Source organism: Megascapheus bottae, chromosome X (assembly GCF_031878675.1).
Source record: "Megascapheus bottae isolate mThoBot1 chromosome X, mThoBot2.hap1, whole genome shotgun sequence".
Classification (NCBI taxonomy): domain Eukaryota; kingdom Metazoa; phylum Chordata; class Mammalia; order Rodentia; family Geomyidae; genus Megascapheus; species Megascapheus bottae.
The window spans coordinates 39,908,092-39,928,256 of NC_143547.1; the positions used below are offsets into that span (position 1 = coordinate 39,908,092).

At 44.2% G+C, this 20,165-nt stretch overlaps 1 protein-coding gene across 1 annotated transcript; it reads left to right on the forward strand.

Moving 5' to 3' along the window:
* The first annotated feature begins 5,395 nt into the window (after positions 1-5,395).
* On the forward strand, positions 5,396-10,090 carry LOC150040913 (uncharacterized protein CXorf49-like). Its single transcript, XM_090326258.1, has 6 exons — positions 5,396-6,709; positions 8,263-8,398; positions 8,858-8,934; positions 9,204-9,249; positions 9,822-9,863; positions 9,947-10,090. Exons 1-6 carry the CDS (start codon positions 5,420-5,422, stop codon positions 9,949-9,951), a joined length of 1,596 nt encoding a protein of 531 aa, XP_090182384.1. The 5' UTR covers positions 5,396-5,419; the 3' UTR covers positions 9,952-10,090.
* The last annotated feature ends 10,075 nt before the right edge of the window (positions 10,091-20,165 follow it).

Below are 20,165 nucleotides of genomic sequence, written 5' to 3' on the forward strand. Positions count from 1 at the left end.
TCTACAGAATATTCTCCAAAATAGACTGTATTTTAGAATATAAATCAAGTTTTAGTAAATGTAAGCAAACTAAAATAACCCACTGAATTCTATCAGACTGCCATGAAATATAACTATAAATCAGCAACAAAACAAACTACAAACATGTTAAACAATGTGGAGACTGTACATTACAAATCAGTAGATTGTCAATGAAGTAAGGGCGGAAATGGAAAAATTCCTCTAATATAATGAAAATGAGAACACAATTAACCAAATCCTCTCGGATAACAAAGGCAGTGCTAAAAGGAAGATTATAGCTACCAGTGCCTCAAAAACAAACAAAATCACAGAGCGCTTCAAAATAAATAGCCTGATGATAACCCTTAAGCCCCTAGAAAAACAAGAGGCCAAATCTAAATTAGTAGATGGAAAAAGATAATAAAAATTATGGTAGAAATTAATGGACCAAGAGCTTAAAAATACACAGAATCAATGAAATAAAGTTTAAACTGATGAAAAGAATGAGTTAAAGAAGCCCAAATTTATATATTAAAATGACATGAAAAGGGCCGGGAGTTTGGCCTAGTGGTAGAGTGGTTGCTTAGCTTGCACGAAGACGTGGGTTCGATTCCTGGTACCACATACATAGAAAAAAAGCCAGGAATGATGCTGTGGCTCAAGTGGTAGAGCTCTAGCCTTGAGAAAGCCAAAAGACAGTGCCTAGGCCCTCAGTTCAAGGCCCAAGACTGGCAAAATAAAAAGACATGAAATCAGATTATTAACAAAAATGACTTTAAAACTAAAAAAAATGATAGGGAATGCATTGAAATCCTATATGCATATATGCTGCATATATTTTGCATACTATGCACATGGGAAGAATAAACTTAAATAATATAAACATGAGAGAAATATATCAGCAGGCAAATCATCAGTTGTTGGTGTGTGTGTGTTTGTGTGTGTATGGTGTAGACAGTAGTAGAGTAGTAGTGGAATCAGGTCAAGGGCCTCCTGTGCATCAGGAAGCACTCTTCCACAAAGCAAACTCTCATTTCCCAAATATATTTAACCAGCAAATTCTATACTTCCCCATTGAATTCTGAAGACAAGAAAAAACAACCTCACTTTGAATCCTAAGGAAAATTGAAAATGAAACATCCTCAATTTATATTATGTGGTAGGAAGAACTAATAACAAAACATATCAAGGGCACTTTGAGGGAAGAAAATCCCTGGTCAGTCTCAGATTTTTGGCATAGAAGTAAAAGCAAGAATAAGACTATAAACAATTTCCCGCAAAATGTAAAAAATAAAATTAGTGTTTTCCACTGTACACTATTTGCTTCAGAAAAATAAAATAAGTGCCAGCTTTGAGTGAAAGAAGCTAAGGGAATGTGTCCAGGCTCTGACTTTAAGCCTCAGTGCTGCCACAAAAGGTCAGAAGTATGGTGATTTAAATTAAGGATAAGACAAAAGTTCCCTGAATGGGTATTATCAGGGATCCACCACCAACATCTCTCCAGTATTTAAATTACCCTCCAAGATCTTCACGCCTCCTGATTGGGAATTACTTTGCTCAATCTCCAGACCATGGACATTACTGATCAGTTTTTGTGGAAAGTCTGGATTCTTCTGTGTCATATAGCGACAATCATATAATATGGTAGCCTTTACAATTGGCTTCCTTCTCAGAAAATCATAAGGGGCTCTGAAGGTGCAGAACACTGGCTTTGGACCACAGATATAGTTAACTAGTTTGATTAATTTATACCTACCTACCAAATGGAAGATTTGTGTTCCTGGTGCTTGTGATCCTACACAATCTAATTTAATTTTTGTAACTTAAACAGGGGTGGGGAGAGGTGGGAAGAGGGATATAGGATAAGTCGTATTAGGATAAGGCTAACACTCTACTATCAATCTCAATCATGGTTACTAGGACTCCCACCCTATCAATATACCATATATACATACATATATATATATATGCCCCCTATCTAAATGTATACATTTGAAAACTGCACACTAAATAACACAGTGATGGCCATTACAGTTACCTGGAAGTAACAAAGGACAGGTCTCCCCGTTCATAAAAAGAATGGAAGAATTTCCTGTCTCCTTATAGGAAATGGTAATGAGGAAAAGTGGATGAGGAAAGGAGTTCTGAGAGACTGAAGACTAATGGTCCTGAAGTTGTTGCAGAGACCTATAAGCTTGGGACAGCAAAAGCTACAGTTCATGGTTATGACTCTGCACTACAATCTTTTACTGTATGTGACACCTAACAACCCTGCAACAGACTGCTTGCTGGCTTACAGACCCTTTGGCAGTAGCTAGTTTCCAGACATCATGTTTTATGCCAGCCAACTGAAAGGTAATGTCAGAAAATAAATCCCAAGGAGCCCTGGCACACACTCTAGGTGAGATTTTCATTGGGACTCTATAGGGCCCTTGTATCAAGAGGAGGCACATGACCCAGACAACCTACTCTGAGCTCACTCTGAGTCTAGCACGAGCAGGCAAGACAGAATCTACTGCAGCTACACTTTTATTTTCCTGCTATTTAATGGGTTAAATCACCAACTTACATGGATATAGATCTAAATGGTGATGATGATTTGACAATAAGGCCAATGGAGAATTGTTTGTAGGTGATAAGCAGAAATATGGAGGGGTGTAAAGTTAACTGAAGCACTAAGTTATACATATATATATATGCATGTATAGGACATATATATGTGTACATATTTGCATATATATAATGCATGAATGTATATGCATATATTTGTGAATAATAAAAATAATTCTTGTTTTGAACAATTGGGTAAAGAATAGATAATAGGAGATATAGCAAAGCAGCAAACTTTCTCAAAAAATACACTGTACACATCTTTGTAGATATTACAATGAAATTCCATTGTATTATTAACTAATGTATGCTGATAAAAGTAGTAAAAAATAAACTTCATGGGCTGGGAGTTTGGCCTAGTGGTAAAGTGCTTGCCTAGCATGCACGAATACCCGGGTTCGATTCCTCGGTACCACATACATAGAAAAAAGCTGGAAGTGGTGCTGAGGCTCAAGTGGTAGAGTGCTAGCCTTGAGAAAGTCCAAGGCAGTGCTCAGGCCCTGAGTCCAAGCCCAAGACTGGCAAAAAAAAAACTTCATATAGCTAACCTAAGGAGAAAAATAAAAAGTAATAAATAGAAAAATTCCCAAACAATTCAATGAATGGGCAAATAAATCAGACAGCTCCCATAAGTAGTTTTTTAAAAGTGAAAAAATACCTGAAGACTTACTCAACTTTGTTAGCTATACAAGTCACATAGATCAGACCACAGTGAGATTTCATCTTATCCCGGTCAGAATCTCCATGATAGAAAAAAATAACAAGAAGCACTCCATCAGCCCTCGAGAGAGTCTCAAGAGGGGACCAACTTTTCTGCCAGCAAAGTAAAAGGTCACATTCGAAAATGATGCATAAGCAGCCCTGGTCCAGATGGAATTTTGCTTAAGCTACAGAGTGCCCCTGTATCAAGGGCAGAATCATGGCCATACTAATGTTACTCCAGCACTTACTGTAAATGAAAAAGCAGGAAACAGGAAAGAAGCTCGGGCTCTTCAGGGCAGTCCCTGTTCTCCTGACTGGGAAGGAAAAGAGATGGAAGATTTAGAAAGAAGTGAGCAGTCTTGTTCCTTCTTTCCAAAGGACCCAGATGAACTTAACTTACATGAGCCTCTGATTCGTATCTTTACTGCTATAGAAATGGAAGGCACAAGGTGTTGTGGGCATTCTATCTCAGTGTTTTTCAAAGCAGTCAGAATATGGTGCAAAGACCCTGTGTTCAGAGGGTGGAGAAGGCAGAGCTAACTAGTCATCACTTTACGCACATGTCATAGCATGGTTCCTTTAACATATTTCTTCTCTTCTGACAGTCACCCCCATTACTTCCCAGGATGATCCATGGTAGTAGCTTCCGTTTTCCTCAAGGTGTAGCTATCTCCCATAGGACGTGCTGTTTCCAAGAGGACGGGTAAAACAGCTGCTCTGAATAAACCAGGAAACACACTGTAAAAAAGTTAGAGACATCTCTAAACCAAGTATGCCAGGAGTGACAATATTTTGACAGACTTTAATCTGTCATTGGGTTTGGTGACTTCCAATTCATCCTGCCATATGCCTTCCACATATGTGCATGTGTACGTGTGTGTGTATGTGTGTGTGCACATTTGCACACGCACATACAAATGTCAGCTCCAGTCCTCCTACTTGAACACAGGGCCAGAGCACTGTCCCTGAGTTTTTGTGTTCAAGGCTAACAGAGCTTCACTTTTTGCTTCACATTCAGTACATCTCTGTAAGGAAGATGAGGTTATGAGGTGGCAGAGATGGGGTCACATGCTGTCTTGCGCATGGCAGGTCTACTCCATGTACTCTTTCCATGCTGTATTTTTCCTTTTAATTCTGGTCTTGGGGCTTGAACTCAAGACCTCGGAGATGTCCCTGAGTTTTCTACTCAAGACTGGCACTCACTGTACCACTTAAGCCACCACATCACTTTTGGATTTTGAATAAGTATTTGGATATAGGAGTGTTACGGAGACCGGCTTGGTGACTCACGCCTGTAATCCTAGCTTCTCAGGAGGCTGAGATCTGAGGACCAAAGTTCAAAGGCAGCCCGGGCACAAAAGGACCTGAGACTATTATCTCCAATTCACCACCAGAAAAGGAGAAACGGGGCTGTGGCTCAAGGAGTAGGGAGGTAGCCTTGAGCTGAAGAGGTCAGGGACAACGCCCAGGCCCAGAGTTCAAGCCCTATGAACACCAAAAAACAAACAAAAAACCAACAAAAAAACCCCAACAAAAACAGTGTTACAGAGTTACCTGCCCGGGCTAACTTCAAACTGTGATCCTCAGATCTCATACCCTTGAGTAGATAAGACTGAAGCTGTGAGCCACCGGCATTTTTTTTTCTGATAAGCTTGCCTACCACAAAAAGAAAAAAAATACATGTAACAACATGGACTATTTCTGTTTCACATGGTAACACTGAAGCTCGGGAGGCATGTGGCTCTCATTTTAAGCTAAGGACTCAAATGGAGGAAGGTGGTGGAGGCAGCGGAAGTGGAGAATGGAAGGGGGAGCGGATGAGCCACTTGACCACTAGACCCTACCCCCCCTCCCTTGGCCTCCTCAGTGGGCATGCCGCCAAAGATGTAATCACATTCCTTATTGGTCTTGGGGAACATGAGTATAAGACGCATCATGATTGGTGGAGTGTAGGCCAATGGAAAGGCGTACGGTGTCCTTGAGGCACCAATTCTCGCGATATTTGACGCGGACACTTGCCGCTCCCGTTGTGACGCAGACTATAGAGACCACGCTACCAGTTCGGTGACCAGGCCAACGGGCTCCCCACAAGCTGGACTCTGAGAATATGAACCCTCATCGTGAGATGTTTGGTAGGGTACGCGGTGTGGGTCCAGAGGGTGGGAAGCGCTCCGGTGTCTATAGGATCAGTCGTGGACCAATCAAGAGGTCCGGCGGCCTCGCTCGTGAGTCCGGACTCCCACAGATAGGCCGAGGCCTCATCCGTGACGCAGGGCCACCACAGATAGACAGGAGTCTCCCACGCAAAGACGGAGGCCTCCCACAGATAAGCCTCCCTGGGCCTCAAGTCTCCGACTATAATTCCGAGTCTGAATTAGAAGTGATATTCTCAAGAGGAGTTGAAGTTCAGGGTGATAGAGATTCTAGCTCCTTCGCAGAAGATAGGGAAGGTGCTAAGTCCCCACTGTTCAATACCAGTGCCGAGGATACAGGCAAACAGCACTCTATCTACCAGATGACCCGAACCCAATTCGCCTTCCCCATGTGGGATAGCAGCCCTGCCATCCTGTCTGCCACCTGGGCAGAAGCAGCTCCACTTCCTAAGGGAAGAAGCACACTGATTCCCAGGGAGAAAAGCATGATGGTCTCTAGCCACATGGGAGCAGATCCGCCCACTTCTGTCCTTCAGCAGCCCAGTAGGCCCAAGACTCGCAGGGCCTGGAGAGAGCGAGAAAGAGGCAGGGAAGTTAGCAGGATGTTCAGTCAGAAAGACCAGTGGTCCTCCTCTGACACTGATACTTCAGAAGAATTCAGTAGGAGGCCACGGACCAGGCGGTCCCGTAGAATGAATCGTAGAAGTCAGGTCTATTCTGACAGCCCCAAGGAATCAGAAAGCTCAAGTGGATGTTCTGATGACGAGGATGAAGATATTTTCTATTCTATGCCTGGCAATATGCTACCTTCTTCACCCCAGGAACTAAAGACAGTCAAAGAAAAGCAGAGAGGCCTAGAAGAAGCTTCCTGTAAGATAAAACAAAGTGTGATCAAGGAATGCTCAGGGGCTGCTGCAGGTGACCTGCTCACAGGCAACCCTACAAAGAAAATAGCTATGGAGAAGAAACTTCCAGACACTCCTTTAAGAGTTCCAATGGGAAGAAACACCCCTTCTTGGAGGCAGATAATGAATACACCTCCCCTGGAAGCAGCTGCATTACCTCCAATACTGGGTATTTCTCCACTTGGGGGTTCTAAAGCAACCTCTACTCTGCATCCTGGACCAAAGCGATACAAGCAAGGTAACACTTTGAAGAGATGTGGGGCTTGGAAAAGAAGGAAGCCCTGCCCAGTGCCTAAAGAAGATGATCAAGCAAATACAAATCCTGCTCAGCATATCCATGTGAGTAAACTGACTTCACCCTCCTCACCATGCACCTCCCTCCACCAGTGCCCATCATTGCCCAGGTTCACTCTGCTTTTTTTTGCCAGTCTTGGGGCTTGAATTCAGGGCCTGGGCACTGCCCCTGAGCTTGTTTTACTCAAAGCTAGCACTCTAACAATTGAGCCACAGTGCCATTTCCAGCCTTTTCTGTTCTTGTAAATGTAACCCAGAGCTTTATGCATGCTAGGCAAGCACTCTCCCCTAATCCAAATTCACATCCCTCCCTCTGTTTTTTGTTCAGTCATTATTACTGGTGGTCCATACTCAGGATGCTCAATCCAGTGTCCTTGTTGTATGGAGATATCACAAGAGCATTTTGTATGTGCCAGTCAGGGTTTGCCAGGCTCTTCATTTTCTGCCTCTCCAGACAGGGGCCAGGATGGAAACAGGAATGGCTGCTAATTTGAGTCTGAAGTCTGCTTACAGTCTGAGCTGCATAGCTTCAGTATCTCATCAGCCTATTGATTCCTCCCTCCCACATCTTCTGCAAGCCTGCTTGGAACAAGGCCTAGAATTTTTCATATTCAACAGGAGCTCTGACTCCTGGCCTGGGGCTGACAGTGGCAGAAAGTGCTGATCAAATGAGCCCCTCACAGTAGATGGAACTGCATACAGACCATCATATTAAGTTACTAAGCTAGGCTCAGAAAGACAATACATGAATCCTCAGATGTACAGAAGGTGGCTGGCTATAAAGCAAGTAAATGGACATGACCACAAATGTTGCACCATTTGATGGACCTGGTGAAGATGAGAAGGAAGGAAAAGAGGATAGGAGGATGGGGAGAATGTGATAGAACTATTTTGTAATCATGAGTAAATCATAGGAAAGAGAACTTAATAAACTACAAGACAGGTTTCTAAAAGGGTATGGAAGGAGCAGGGATAAGATAAGCTTAAGAAAGTATGATTGAAGTACATTAAAGTATGGAAATATCAAGTGAGATAATAAAAAGTAAGCAAAAGGAATTTTTTGCCAGTCCCAGGCTTGAGCTCAGAGCCTGAGCACTGTCCTTGGACTTTCTCAAGGATAGAGCTCTACCACTTGAGCCTCAGCACCAATTCTGGCTTTTCTCTATGTATGTGGTACCGAGGAATCGAACCTGAGACTTCATACATGCTAGGCAAGCACTCTACCACTAGGCCAAACTCCCGGCCCCAAAAGGATTTTTTTAAAGAGACAAAGCTACGTGCTGGTGCTTCACGTGTGTAATCCTAGCTACTCAGCAGGCTGAAATCTGAGGATCACAGTTCAAAACCAGACAAGGCACTAAAGTCCGTGAGACTCATCTCCAATTAACCATCAGAAACCCGGAAGTGGCACTGTAGCTCAAGTGGTATAGCGCTAGTCTTGAGCTGAAGACCTCAGGGACAATACCCAGACCCAGAGTGCAAGCCCCATGAATGACAAGAGAGACAGAGAGAGTCGGGGGAGGAAAGGAAATGAGGATCACATCAATCTTCATACCAGGTTCAAATGATAACATATTTACTTAGTCATTTTTTGTTAGCTTCCAAAATGCAGGCCAGATCCTTCTAACTTCTGCAAGGATGGGGGAGAATTTGGAGACTCACATGATGAAATGGATTTGCAGCCCTTTCCACAGATACAGCGGGACATCACGCCCAAAGGCCGTGCAAATTCAGGTGAGTCTTAGGGGTATAAGAACATTGGAATGGAGGGCATGTGGAAGAGGAAGAAATAGACTCAGGCTACCTTCTAGGTTGTCCTGTCTAGGGAGTAACACTCCCAACAGGACACAGGATGTGGGCAGGGCTGGTCTCAGGCAACCACATTGTTTTGAAGGTGGGGATTGTACAAAAGAGTGATTTATACAATGCTCAAACTTCAGAGTTGAAGCCTACCTTCACCATAACAATCTTTTCTAGCATCCAAAGAAGAGCCAAAGGCCCATGGGGACACAGTGGTAACTGGACTTACATTTGGGGACAAGGGAAGGCAGGCTCAGAAAGTGATGGGATTGCTGAACAGAACAGTTTCAAGTTTCTACCCACAGACAGAGACATGCCTTATGTGAGAGTCTGTCAGACCATTCCTACCTCACAGGAAAGCTAGAAAGCTGGATTGTTTTGTGTCTTTTTCAGATGACCAGGGACCACATATGTATCATCGTGATACGGAAATGCCACAACAGCCATCTGAAGGACAAAGCTGTTCCCGGGTAATTCCTTTAGTCCCTATGAATGCTGTCTCCAGGCACATAGTCAGCTTTGTGGGTGGTCAAATTGTTTTACATGCAGTTTCCCATCACACATGGCACAGAGAAAGAAAAGATTCTCTCTGTTGAAGATTCTGTGTGGATTATGCCACAGTCCTATGGGATATGGGGAGCCTCTTAAGCATAGGGGAGGATGCTTCAAACGTGAGAGGATGATGAGAGGAGGCTAGTACATTAACCCTCATTTCTATTTCTCTTTTCTCCTGGGCTAGTGTATGATGGTACACAGTGATATAGAGAAGATCAAGGAACAACTAGGTATGATGGACTCTGGGGCAGAGGCAATGGTGGGAACCAAAAGACTTGGGTGTTTGGGAGCAAATAACTGCAGCAAGCTCATGGCAGGTACAGGCAACAATAAAGGGCAAAACATTCCTCTGAGAGGAGAAATCTGGCAAAGACAAGCCTCCAGCCTTCTGTGAATTTGACTGCTGGAGTGTGCTCAAATTGTAGTGCATTGTCTAAATATGGCATAGACTCTGTCACCCACTACCAGATATCCTACCTTGGAGCCTTTAAAGGTATCTCCTTTATTTTCCTTGTTAATGCTAGTTGGTATGACTTGTCCAGTATTTATTGTCCTATTCATTTTTAACAAGTCAGGATTATGTCATGCCCCACTCTTAAGAACTACTTGGTTCAAGTTCAAATGTCAAAGACACTTGCACACTGAGTTCAGGTGACAGCTGGTCAATAGCAGAGCTGTTTGACACAAGGTGGAGGGAGTCAATTTGCAGGGTTTTAGGTTCTTTGGTGGAGGGACAGTGAGCAAGCTGGAGGGATTCTTGTACCCCCCTGGCTGGAGTACCCATTATGCTTCTCTATTTCAGCAGCCATTCAGTCCCTCACTGAGAAGTTCCAGTCCCTTGGAAGTAAGTGTTTATTTCATGTAACACCTCACAATTCAGACTGTTAACAAGACCTTTAACTGCTCTGACTCTTCTTTGCTTGACAGTTTGAATCCAGTATCTTCATACATGACAATTAGTGCCTGTGGATCCCAGAAGCTGATGCTCAACTGCTTCAGAACAGTTCTTCTACACCCAGTGCCTCCTGTTTATCCCTTTGTTTCCCCTCCTATCCCCTCTACCCACTCCAGTTGAAGCAGTTTCTAATTAAAGTTCATCTTATGTTCTGCTGTCTGTCATCTTCCTCTCTGGGGTTAATAGTCATGAGAAAAGGAGAGTGGTGGGTCGACATGTCTCACAGCAGTGAAAGGACAGTACCACTGGCATTGCACAATAGGCTTTCCTCCTCAGTGGAGTCCAGGCCCACCTCTAAGCAAAAGCCCTGCACTTAGGCTTGCCTTAGTTCCCTCAATCTGAGTTCTGCATTGATTTGTTCTGGCCACACTGACTTACTGCCCTCTGGTAACACTCTTCTCTCCAGGAGCTGATGACCCCTTCCAGAACTCCAATCCCTCCTGCTTTACTCCTTGGTTTTGCTGCCCTGCTTTCACTGTCTTATCCTTCTTTCCTGTTCTGAGCAACCTTTTCCACAGCCTTCACTGGTAATCTCTCTCACAGAATAATTCAGCAGATTCTAGAAGGTACAAGTATGCTCTAGTTCCCACAACTGGGCCCAGTTCCCCCTCTGGCCTCACTGTCTAGCTCTGTTGACACCAAACAAAGAGACTAAACTCAGAATTTTTTTTATTCTCATTTCCTTCTGAGCCCTCATCTTGGAAAGCTCCCCATAATTGATGATTACCTTTCCGATATTGGTGTAGACCCTGGTCACATCCCCAGTAGGTGGCAAAGCACTAGGAATATATTGGAGGGAATATGGGTACTGAGCAAAGAAAAGTACAGATTTGTCTCTGGGTTGGAGGTAGAGATGCGAGTCTGCTCTACCACCACTGGGCTTAACTTGGGTGAAATTCGTCCAGGGTCATTCAGGAGTTTATCACACTAAACAGTAGCATTTGTGATTGTCACCATGAGAAATTCCTGCTGTGTGTGTGACCAGCATAGTGCAGTCTGGAAAAACCAACCTAACTTGTTTATTGGTTTGCTGGCTCATAAACACTTTGACACTAGCTGGAGTCCCAGGAGGAGATCATATTATCTGTCAGCCCAGTGAAAGATCGTGTTTAGATCCAGGCATCAATGGCTCACACTACACAGAAGACTGAAATCTGAGGAACACCATTCAAAGCCAACTTTGACAGAAAACACTGTGAGACTCATCTCCAATCATTGACCAAAGAGGCAGAAGTGGAGCCATGGCTCGGGTTGTAGAATGCTAGCTTTGAGCAAAAAAGTTCAAGGACAAGGCCCAGGCCCTGAGTTCAAGTTCCAGAACTGACCCATGTAAAATAGATCTTGTTGGAAAATGAAGCCCAGGGAACCCTGGTACCTGGTCCAGGTGGAGCTTTAATTGGTTCTCGACAGTGGTTCTGTACATGGTCCAGTAGAATTTAATCTTATGTTCTTTTAAGCTAAGTACCTGGAGGCAGGACAGGAACTGGATATCTCTAGGATAATCTAACTTCTAACTGGGAGAGGGTGCTTGAGGAAAACTGCGCACATAGAAAGAGGGAGGGGTCCAGCATCCTTTCTAGTGGCAAAAAGACAGATGTAGAGCTGTAAAACAAGGGGGAGAGCATCTGCCTTGAGCAAAAACAGCTAAGGTATTACTCCAAGATCATGATTTCCAGCCCCAGTATTGGCAAAAAATGAAAAAAATAAGCAGAGCTCCCACTAGATGGGGGTTCCATAAGGGAGGACACCTGGGGGTGTGCTGTGGAGAGGGGATTAAGATGTCTCCAGGAGGGAGCTATCTGACTGCCAAGATCATTGCACAGACTTGAGGTCATATCAGTGCCAAATCAGAGGCTCTTTCTGTGGCTAGGTGCCCATTCCAGTGCACACCTCTGGGAACTACTCAATCTACTATTCATGGTCAAGACATCCTGAAGCAATTAGCATGATGTCATGCCCAGGGCTATGCCTATCCACCTGCACAAGGCCATGGTGATGTGATGCCTATGGGCCTGTGCAGAGAACTGCTCAGGCCACAGTGCAGGATACAGAATCTCTATTAAAGGCAGGCCTTTGTCCTGATTGCCCCACCTGCAGGGGTCTCTTCCTGCTCTCACAAAATTCCCCACCAATTTCACTCTGCACTCACTTTAGCTGAGTTGTAGGAGGCAGAACATAGTCTGGAGCTCTGCAGGGCAATCTCAGTTGTGGCTGGGAGAGTTTATGTTGGAAAGGAGTCCAGACACAGAACAGAGGGGGGAAACCTCCTGCTTCCTGGGGCCCAGATGGGCTTTTCTCACCTGAGACTGATTCTGACCCTTCACTCTGTCCAGAATAAAGGCTCAGTTTTGACTACTGCCACCCTATATTTATTTGTGTGTAGTGTGAATATGGAGCAAGGAGACTATGTCTTTGGAGGGAGATAGCAGAGCGGACAAAGCCAGTCCCCAAGGGTTTTACATCATGCATGTCACCAGTTGATAATTGTTCCATGCTTCCCAAAGCAGGGCCCAGTGTGGAGCTTAGCCTACTTGTAAGTAGCTTAGAAGTATGGTGGCAGAGCCTCAGTGGCAGAATCTGAGCCAAACTTCTTCACTCACACACCAATCTTCTGTGCTTTCTTTTGAGGAATTATCCTCCTGGGGAGAGGTCAGTCATAGCTTACATAGTCATGCCAGCTTTCCAGGTCGAGGATTGGAGTGAATGGCTGATCTATTCTGGCTCTGAAGTGAGGATTTGTCACACATGATGTGCAGTATGCGACTTTCTGTGACACAAGGACTAGAAAGGACACACGGTGAATACACAGGTCAGTGTGATACCAAGCCTGACCCATGGCCCATCCTACCTGCTACCCTTTCCCCCTGGGTGTGGTGATCTCCCATGGGAGATCACAAAGAGCATGGAGCAAAAGCTCCTCTGAGGAAGGCAGGCTGCACATCATCATCCATCCACAAGGAGGACTTAAACATCTCATTCAGACAAATATACCACAATGCCAACATTTTGAAATCCCTGAACCTATTCCTGGGTTTTGTGAGTTCAACATTCTTTTGCCACATGATCTCCTGTTTTGAAAAGGCTCATGCCTTGTAATCCTAGCTACTCTGTAGATTCGAGGATTGTGGTTCAAAGCCAGCCCTGGCAAGAAAGTCCATGATACATACACTATTTTCAATAACCAGCTTAAACCAGCCTTTGGCAAAAGAGCTAAGGGCAGGATGCCAGCCCTGAGTTCAAGCCCCAAAGCTGTCAAAAAACTGAAAGAAAATTCCCTCTAGTAAAAGGTAGATGCCAGTTATCCATTTCATCCCTTACAGATGGGGAGGCCCTCTCTCTATTGCCTCTCCTCCTGAATCAGACCTTCATCCTCAGAGTGGAAGAACTTTATTCATGAACACACACAGACCACCTAGATTTCTCTAGAAGAAATCACCAGACATGGAAATTAAGTTTCTTACATGAGAGCAAAAAAGGGAGAATAATGCACAATTTCTACCAGAGAAAGCATAGGTAGATGTGACATTGTCCAAAAGGAAATGTACTCGTGTGGGGAGCTGGTGGCTCATGCCTGTGATCTTAACTGCTCATGAGACTGAATCCTGAAAATTATGGTTCAAAGCCACCTCAGGCAGTGTAATGACCTGAGAGCAAGAAAATTCACAGAGGCATGATTAAAGGTGACAAAGGAGTTTTATTAGTCTGCAACTGCTTTTTCTTGGGTTACCTTGGAAATTGGAACAGTGGCAACCTCCAAGGAGCCCAAGTTTTTCCCTCTCCTCTACACAGGCCTCTTGTTCTCTTCCTCTTCTCAGACCTCTCACCTCTCTTCAGGCCTATCTACAGAACTCTCACCTCTTTACAGACCTGTCCATAGGCCTCCTGCCTGTCCACGGGCCTCTCCTCTCTCCACAGACCTGTTGGGAGGCCTCTTGCTTCACCATAGGCCGGTCAGCAGGCTTCTCTACTCACTGCAGACCTCTTGCCTCTCTGCAGGTGGATCAGCAGGCCTCTCCCCTCTCCTCAGGTCTGTCCACAGGCCTCTCGCCTCACTGCAGACCTTTCAGTTCTTCTCAGGTCTTTTCATAGGCCTCTCACTTCACTGAAGATCTCCACAGGCCTGTCTGCTGGCCTCTCTACTCATACAGGCCTCTCACTTCTCCACAGGCCCCTTCCTTCTCTGCAGGCCTGTCCACATGCCTCTTGCTTCACTGCAGTCCTGTCTGCAGTCCTCTCTACTCACAGCAGGCCTTTTCCTCTCTGCAGGCCTGTCTACAAGCCTCTTGCCTCTTTGCAAGCCTTTTGCTTCTTTGCAGGCTTGTCTGCATGTCTCTCGCCTCTCCACAGGCCTGTCTCCAGGCCTCTTGCCTCAACACAGGATTCTTGCCTCTCTACAGGCCTCTTACAGTGTGCCATTCATGTCTCTCCCTCTCTTCTTCTCAGGGCTGGACACTGCTCTACTCCAGGAACTTCCTGCATGGCACTCTCTCTCTCTTCTTCTCTACAACAAGAAGCCCCTATATATTGGATGCCCCCACTCCCCAACAGTGATGTCAGTGTGGGACAGGACTTCCCGACCCTCAGGTTCTTACAGCAGGAAAGTCCATGAAATTCTTATCTCTAATTGAACACCTAAAAACGAGAAGTGAAGCTATGGCTCAAAATGACAGAGCTCTAGCCCTAGCATCCAATGCTGAGTTAAAGCCCCATGACCAACAAAGAAAAAGAAAAGGAAAAGAAACAAATGTACTTATTACCTGACATGTAACTATAGCCCTTCTGTATATCAGCTTGATAACAATAATAAAAATTAGAATATAATATCTAAAGGAGGGAATGGAGTAGAATTTTGACTCCTAATACCTGCTGGAATTTTTTTGCCATTCCTGGGGCTTGAACTCAGGGCCTAGGCACTTTCCTTGGGCTTTCTTAAGGCTAGTGCTCTGCCACTTGAGCCACAGCACCACTTCCTGCTTTTTCTGTTTTTGTGCTACTGAGGAATGGAACCTAGGGCTTCATGAATGCTAGGCAAGCATTATACCAGTAGGCCACACTCCCGACCCCTATTGATTTTTTTTAATGTAAGAGATCACCGGGTGAGCACTATGGAGAGATTAGTGTTGTTCCGGACAGAAAAGAACAGAGAGATGATGGTAGTAGGGCAGAAAAGCCAAGAAGGAAATGACAGAGGAACTGGAGTTCCTGGAAAGAAAGATGTTAGCAGAGAGCAATAAGCCAGTATGGCCTGGCCAAATCCATCCAGAGTTTAGACTGAAGGAACTAAGGCAAGCATGCTCAGAGCTGGACCCAGACTCCACTCAGGAAGAAGATGCAGCTGCTCCCCACTCTTCTCCTTTTGACATAACCTCTACCACAGAGGGAGGGAGGGATGGAGGGAGGAAAGGAGGGAGGGAGGAAAGGAGGGAGGGAGGGAGGGAAGGAGGGAAGGAGGGAGGGAGGGAGGGACAGAGGGAGGGAGGGACGGAGGGAGGGAGGGAGAGGGAGACAGAGAGAGAGAGAGAGAGGGGGGGGAGGGAGGGAGGGAGGGAGGGAGGGAGGGAGGGAGAGAGAGAGAGAGAGAGAGAGAGAGAGAGAGAGAGAGAGAGAGAGAGAGAGAGAGAGAGAGAGAGAGAGCGCCACAATTTTCAAGCTGTACTTCAAGTTGGAATTGCTATCAATTGGTATAGGCAGGGACATATGAAGGGGCCAAGAGGAGGCACTGAATGGGAAATAAACAGAGTGAAAAGGCTGGACTTTAACTCTTGGGCTCCACAGATACTAGCTTCTTGTCTACTATGAAGATGCTGGCAGAACAGAGTCAGGGCCAGCCAGAGGCCTTCTTGAAGAGCCCAGAGTGTAGGAAATGGCATGGTGCACATATCATTTACTTCCATGAAAATGGAACTTCTTAGTGAGAGATTAAATGGTCACTAAAACAGAGAAGCGTAACAGGTTACAAGAGAAGCATAACAGATTACAGCAGATACTTGAATGCAGGAACCTCTGATCCTCTCTGCCCTCCAGAAAACCAAGATCCCTGAAATTTTTCTTCTCAGAAATAGCTCTGGAACTTACCACCTACCACAACCATAATCAGAACTCAATGTGGAACTATCTTTTTTCACCAAAGCAGGTGTAGTTGAATTAGAAAATTTGAAGGTTTGGGAATGGCATGAACATCTAGATTTCTCAAGAACATACAAGGGGAAAAACATCAGAAAAGCCAAACCAGGTAATTCTTAAAGAAAATAACAGAGTAATCTGTAAGGATCATTTGAGAAGCAGTTATCTAGGAGTGGTTTCCAGAGCCCACAACATTAGACAGTGCATTCTTCCTTTACCACAGTCTAGTATTCCAACACTCACAAGGCTCCAGGACAAGTTTGCTTTGTTTCTCCTCCAAGGGGAAAGTTGGTTCCTGTAATATTGCCTGTACATGCTACCAGCCCTTGCCTCAATGTTTCAAGCAGAGCAAGGTAAGGCCAATATAAGGCACTCTTGAATAGTGAAAATAGAGTGTGGTCAGCAGAACACTTGTGTTCAGGGGACTGGAACTTCCAGTGAGGGACTGAGGATTATGAAAGCAAGAAGCATAATCCTGTGTTTCGGACATAGGGATGCAGAAATCCATCTTGTTTTCCTAATTTCTTTCTTTTCTTTTTTATGGTAAGTTGTGGGGCTTGAACTCTGGGCCTGCGAGCTGTCCCTAAGCTCTTTAGGTCAAGGCTACTGCCCTATCCCTGGGGCCTGGGCATTGTCTCTGAACTGTTCAGCTCAAGGCTACTGCCATACCCCTTGAGCCACAGCACCACTTCTGGTTTTCTAATGGTTAATTGGAGATAAGATTCTCCCAGTAGTCAGTGCCCGGACTGGCTTTGAATCTCAATCCTCAGATCTCAGCCTCCTGAATCACTAGGATTACAGGCATGATCCACCACGCCTGGCTCCCTAATTTCTTTACAGGGAATCAACTGCTCTGTAAGTGGTCTTCCCTCAAGCCACTTTCAAACAGCTTCAAGACGACCTCCTGCCCAGCAGCAGAACTCAATTTGGAAATGTCCCCTTCACCACAACAATCTTAAGCATGAATTCTTAAAGATGAGATATGGGACAACCACTTAGACTTTTCAAAAACAAACACACAAGGGACAACAAATGCTAAACATGCCACACTAAGTGCCATTTGTAGGGAAACTATAGGAGGATTCACAAGGAAATGGAAAGACCCGGAAAAATTGTATTAAGTGAAGTAAGCCAGGCCCAAAGAAAAATAGGTTGCATGATTTCCCTCTTTTTTAATAATTAGAATATGTCGTATATATATTGCCAGTCCTGGGGCTTGAACTCACTCAGGGCCTGGAATTGATCCCAGGGCTCTGTACGTGCTAGGCACTCTACCGTGAGGCCACACTCCTGGCCCCTGTCTATAATATTCTTAACAGGGATCTCAGTAGCCTAGTTGGTAAGTGTGTAGTATTATATATAATGAACCATATCAACATGAACTCCAAGGATTGGAAACAAGAGGTTCTTATTGTGTCCTGTATGGAGTTATTGCTTTTTTTCTGTTTTAGTTTTATTTACACTTTTTCTTATATATAAGTTTATCCAATCTGGTGAAGAGAAAGGGAATCACAGAAATAGCAGGAAAAGGATGAACTAATGCAACAATAATACTTGACATTACGTTGGAAATGAACTATACAATTTGTGGGAAGGAGAGTAGGGAGGGATAAATGGGAACAAATGAGGGAGGGGGTAACTGTTTAAAAAGAAATGTACTGGGGCCTGGAGCATGGCCTAGTGGTAGAGTGCTTGCCTAGCATGCACGAAGCTCTGGCTTTGATTCCTTGATATCACATACACAGAAAAAGCAGGATGTGGTGATGTGGCAGAAGTCGTAGTCTTGAGAAAGCCCAAGGACAGTACCCAGACTCTGAGCTCAAGCCTCAGGACTGGCAAAAGAAGAAAAATGTACACATTATCTTACTTAAGTAACTGTAACAATCCATTTTCCTATTCATCACTTTTACATCACTTTTATTTGAGCAATATATATATATATATATATATATATATATATATATATGGGCCATTCAAGACTCAGATATTTAGGAATGGTTGTCAGGGACCACAAGAAGTTTGGACAATGCAGTCTTCATTGTACACGCTCTAGCAGTCAACATATACAAGACTCCATGCCAGGTCTCCACTCTTTCCAGGAGATTTTGTTAACTTTATTATTGTCTGTATTTATGGAAAGCCTTTCCCCAAGTGCCTTCTTCAAGACTCCCACATTTCTTTCTGTTCCTGATCTTGCCTCTGCTCCCATCCATCATAGCTAGTTTTTCCCTGAGATTTTTTTTATTTCATTCTGTAGTTCCAGTAGCCATCAGAGAAAAGGAAAGCTTATTAATTTGCTATCCTCCTCTTTCTTCATCTTCCCTCCTATCTGGGACATTACTCACACCACTTCCCGCAACCCTGTGCCACGATTTACACAGAATTTTCAATCAAAAGGTTTCCCCTCTTTCCACTAGTCTCCTATGCATTTACATTTAACATGACCATGGAACTGACCATCTAGCTGGGATCAGCATTTCTTCTGGATGTAGAAGGCATTACCTGAGGGTGTATTCTCTAGATGAGTCCCTGAACTTCAAATGCTACTCTAGCTTCAAATGTGTCCCCCTAAGACTGTGGTTGGATACCAGAAAAGACTCAATGTCTATTTCTGTATTGGAGTCTAGGAACTATTACTAATATCTCCTACTTGTATGAGAATGGGCTTCTTGAGAGCAGTACTATCCTCACCCTTTTTATCTGTAACTGCAGTACCATGGTTGCTTGGAAGCATGAATATCCTTTCCCTCTAGAAGAGAGAAGTAGGTGTCTATCTCCTCCATGCACTGCCTTTTCCATTGCCTTCAAGCCTAGAATCCTCAGCAGAACTTGGAGGGCCTTGGGACATTTTTCCTCAGTATCTTTTAAAAAGATTTTCCTGTAGCTCATGAATCTCTGGAGTGTTGAGTATTAGGGCTGAATCATACAAGGACCTTTTGTGAAAAGTGATTAGAAAACTTCGTTCGGAAGAAATTTACTTTTAATAGAATAATTCCAGTCATCTGTAGTATGAGAGTGAACTATATTGGTTATTTCATGCAAGTGCTAGCCTAGCCTGCAAATCCTCCTTGTGTTGTTCACCTATTGCTGGAAATCACATGAATGCACACTTTGCCAAGTCATCGTTTTTCACAGGAATTTTCTGTATATCTTCACTTGTGCCATAACATACCTGGACACTCCTAGCCAAAAATCAGAAATTAGCCCATTCTACTTAGAAGAAACAGAAAATGCTGGGCGCTGGTGGCTCACACCTGTAATCCTAGCTACTCAGGAAGGTGAGATCTGAGGATCACAGTTCAAAGCCATCCCAGGAACTAAAGTCTGTGAGACTCTTATCTCCAATTAACCACCAGAAAACTAAAACTTGTGCTGTGGCTCAAAATGGCATTAAGCTGAAGAGCTCAGGGACAGTCCCCAGGCCCAGAGTTCAAGCCCCATGACCAACAAAAAAATAAAATAAAGAAATGGAAAGTTAGGTAATGTATATCTGGAAAGAATTTCTTGGAGAAGATTTGTGTGAACTTGATCAATGTATTTGAGTTGTGATAATAAAGATTCAAGTTTATGAGTAACACATCATGAAAATCTATTACTACTGGTCTCACATAACAGCCCTCAGAAAGAGACCAAAAACATTCTGGACCACTGAGAAATTGAGGACATCTGACTTCAATCACTGCTGCTAGCTGACTTGCTAGCTCATGGTTCCTTCCACTCTAACAAAAGTCTCAAAAAGAGACCAGGTTTTATATCAACAAAGTGAAACATCATGTTGGTGAATGAAGTTTAGGGAATACTGTTACATGGTTCAAGTAGGACTTTACTTGGGACTTCATGGTATATCTGCATCAAGGTTAGGACACACAAGCTAGTCAACTTCATTCTGCACTCATTTTGATTCAAGTAGCAGAAGGCATGACAGGATCAGAATCTTTCTGGAAGTCCCACTTGCCCTGGATGGGAGAGGACACTTGGGGAAAAGGGGATGCAAATAAAGAAATGAGGATATACCTACTCCTTTCCAAAGGGGTCTAGATGGTCTTCTCTGAGTCTTAAAATCTGTCC

Bases quoted from the DNA above. Each gene is read 5' to 3' on its own strand.
- LOC150040913 (XM_090326258.1), top strand. From the start codon at position 5,420: ATGAACCCTCATCGTGAGATGTTTGGTAGGGTACGCGGTGTGGGTCCA. The intron at 8,399-8,857 runs GTGAGTCTTAGG...TGTCTTTTTCAG, and splicing joins CAAAGGCCGTGCAAATTCAG to ATGACCAGGGACCACATATG. The intron at 9,250-9,821 runs GTATGATGGACT...TCTCTATTTCAG, and splicing joins GAAGATCAAGGAACAACTAG to CAGCCATTCAGTCCCTCACT.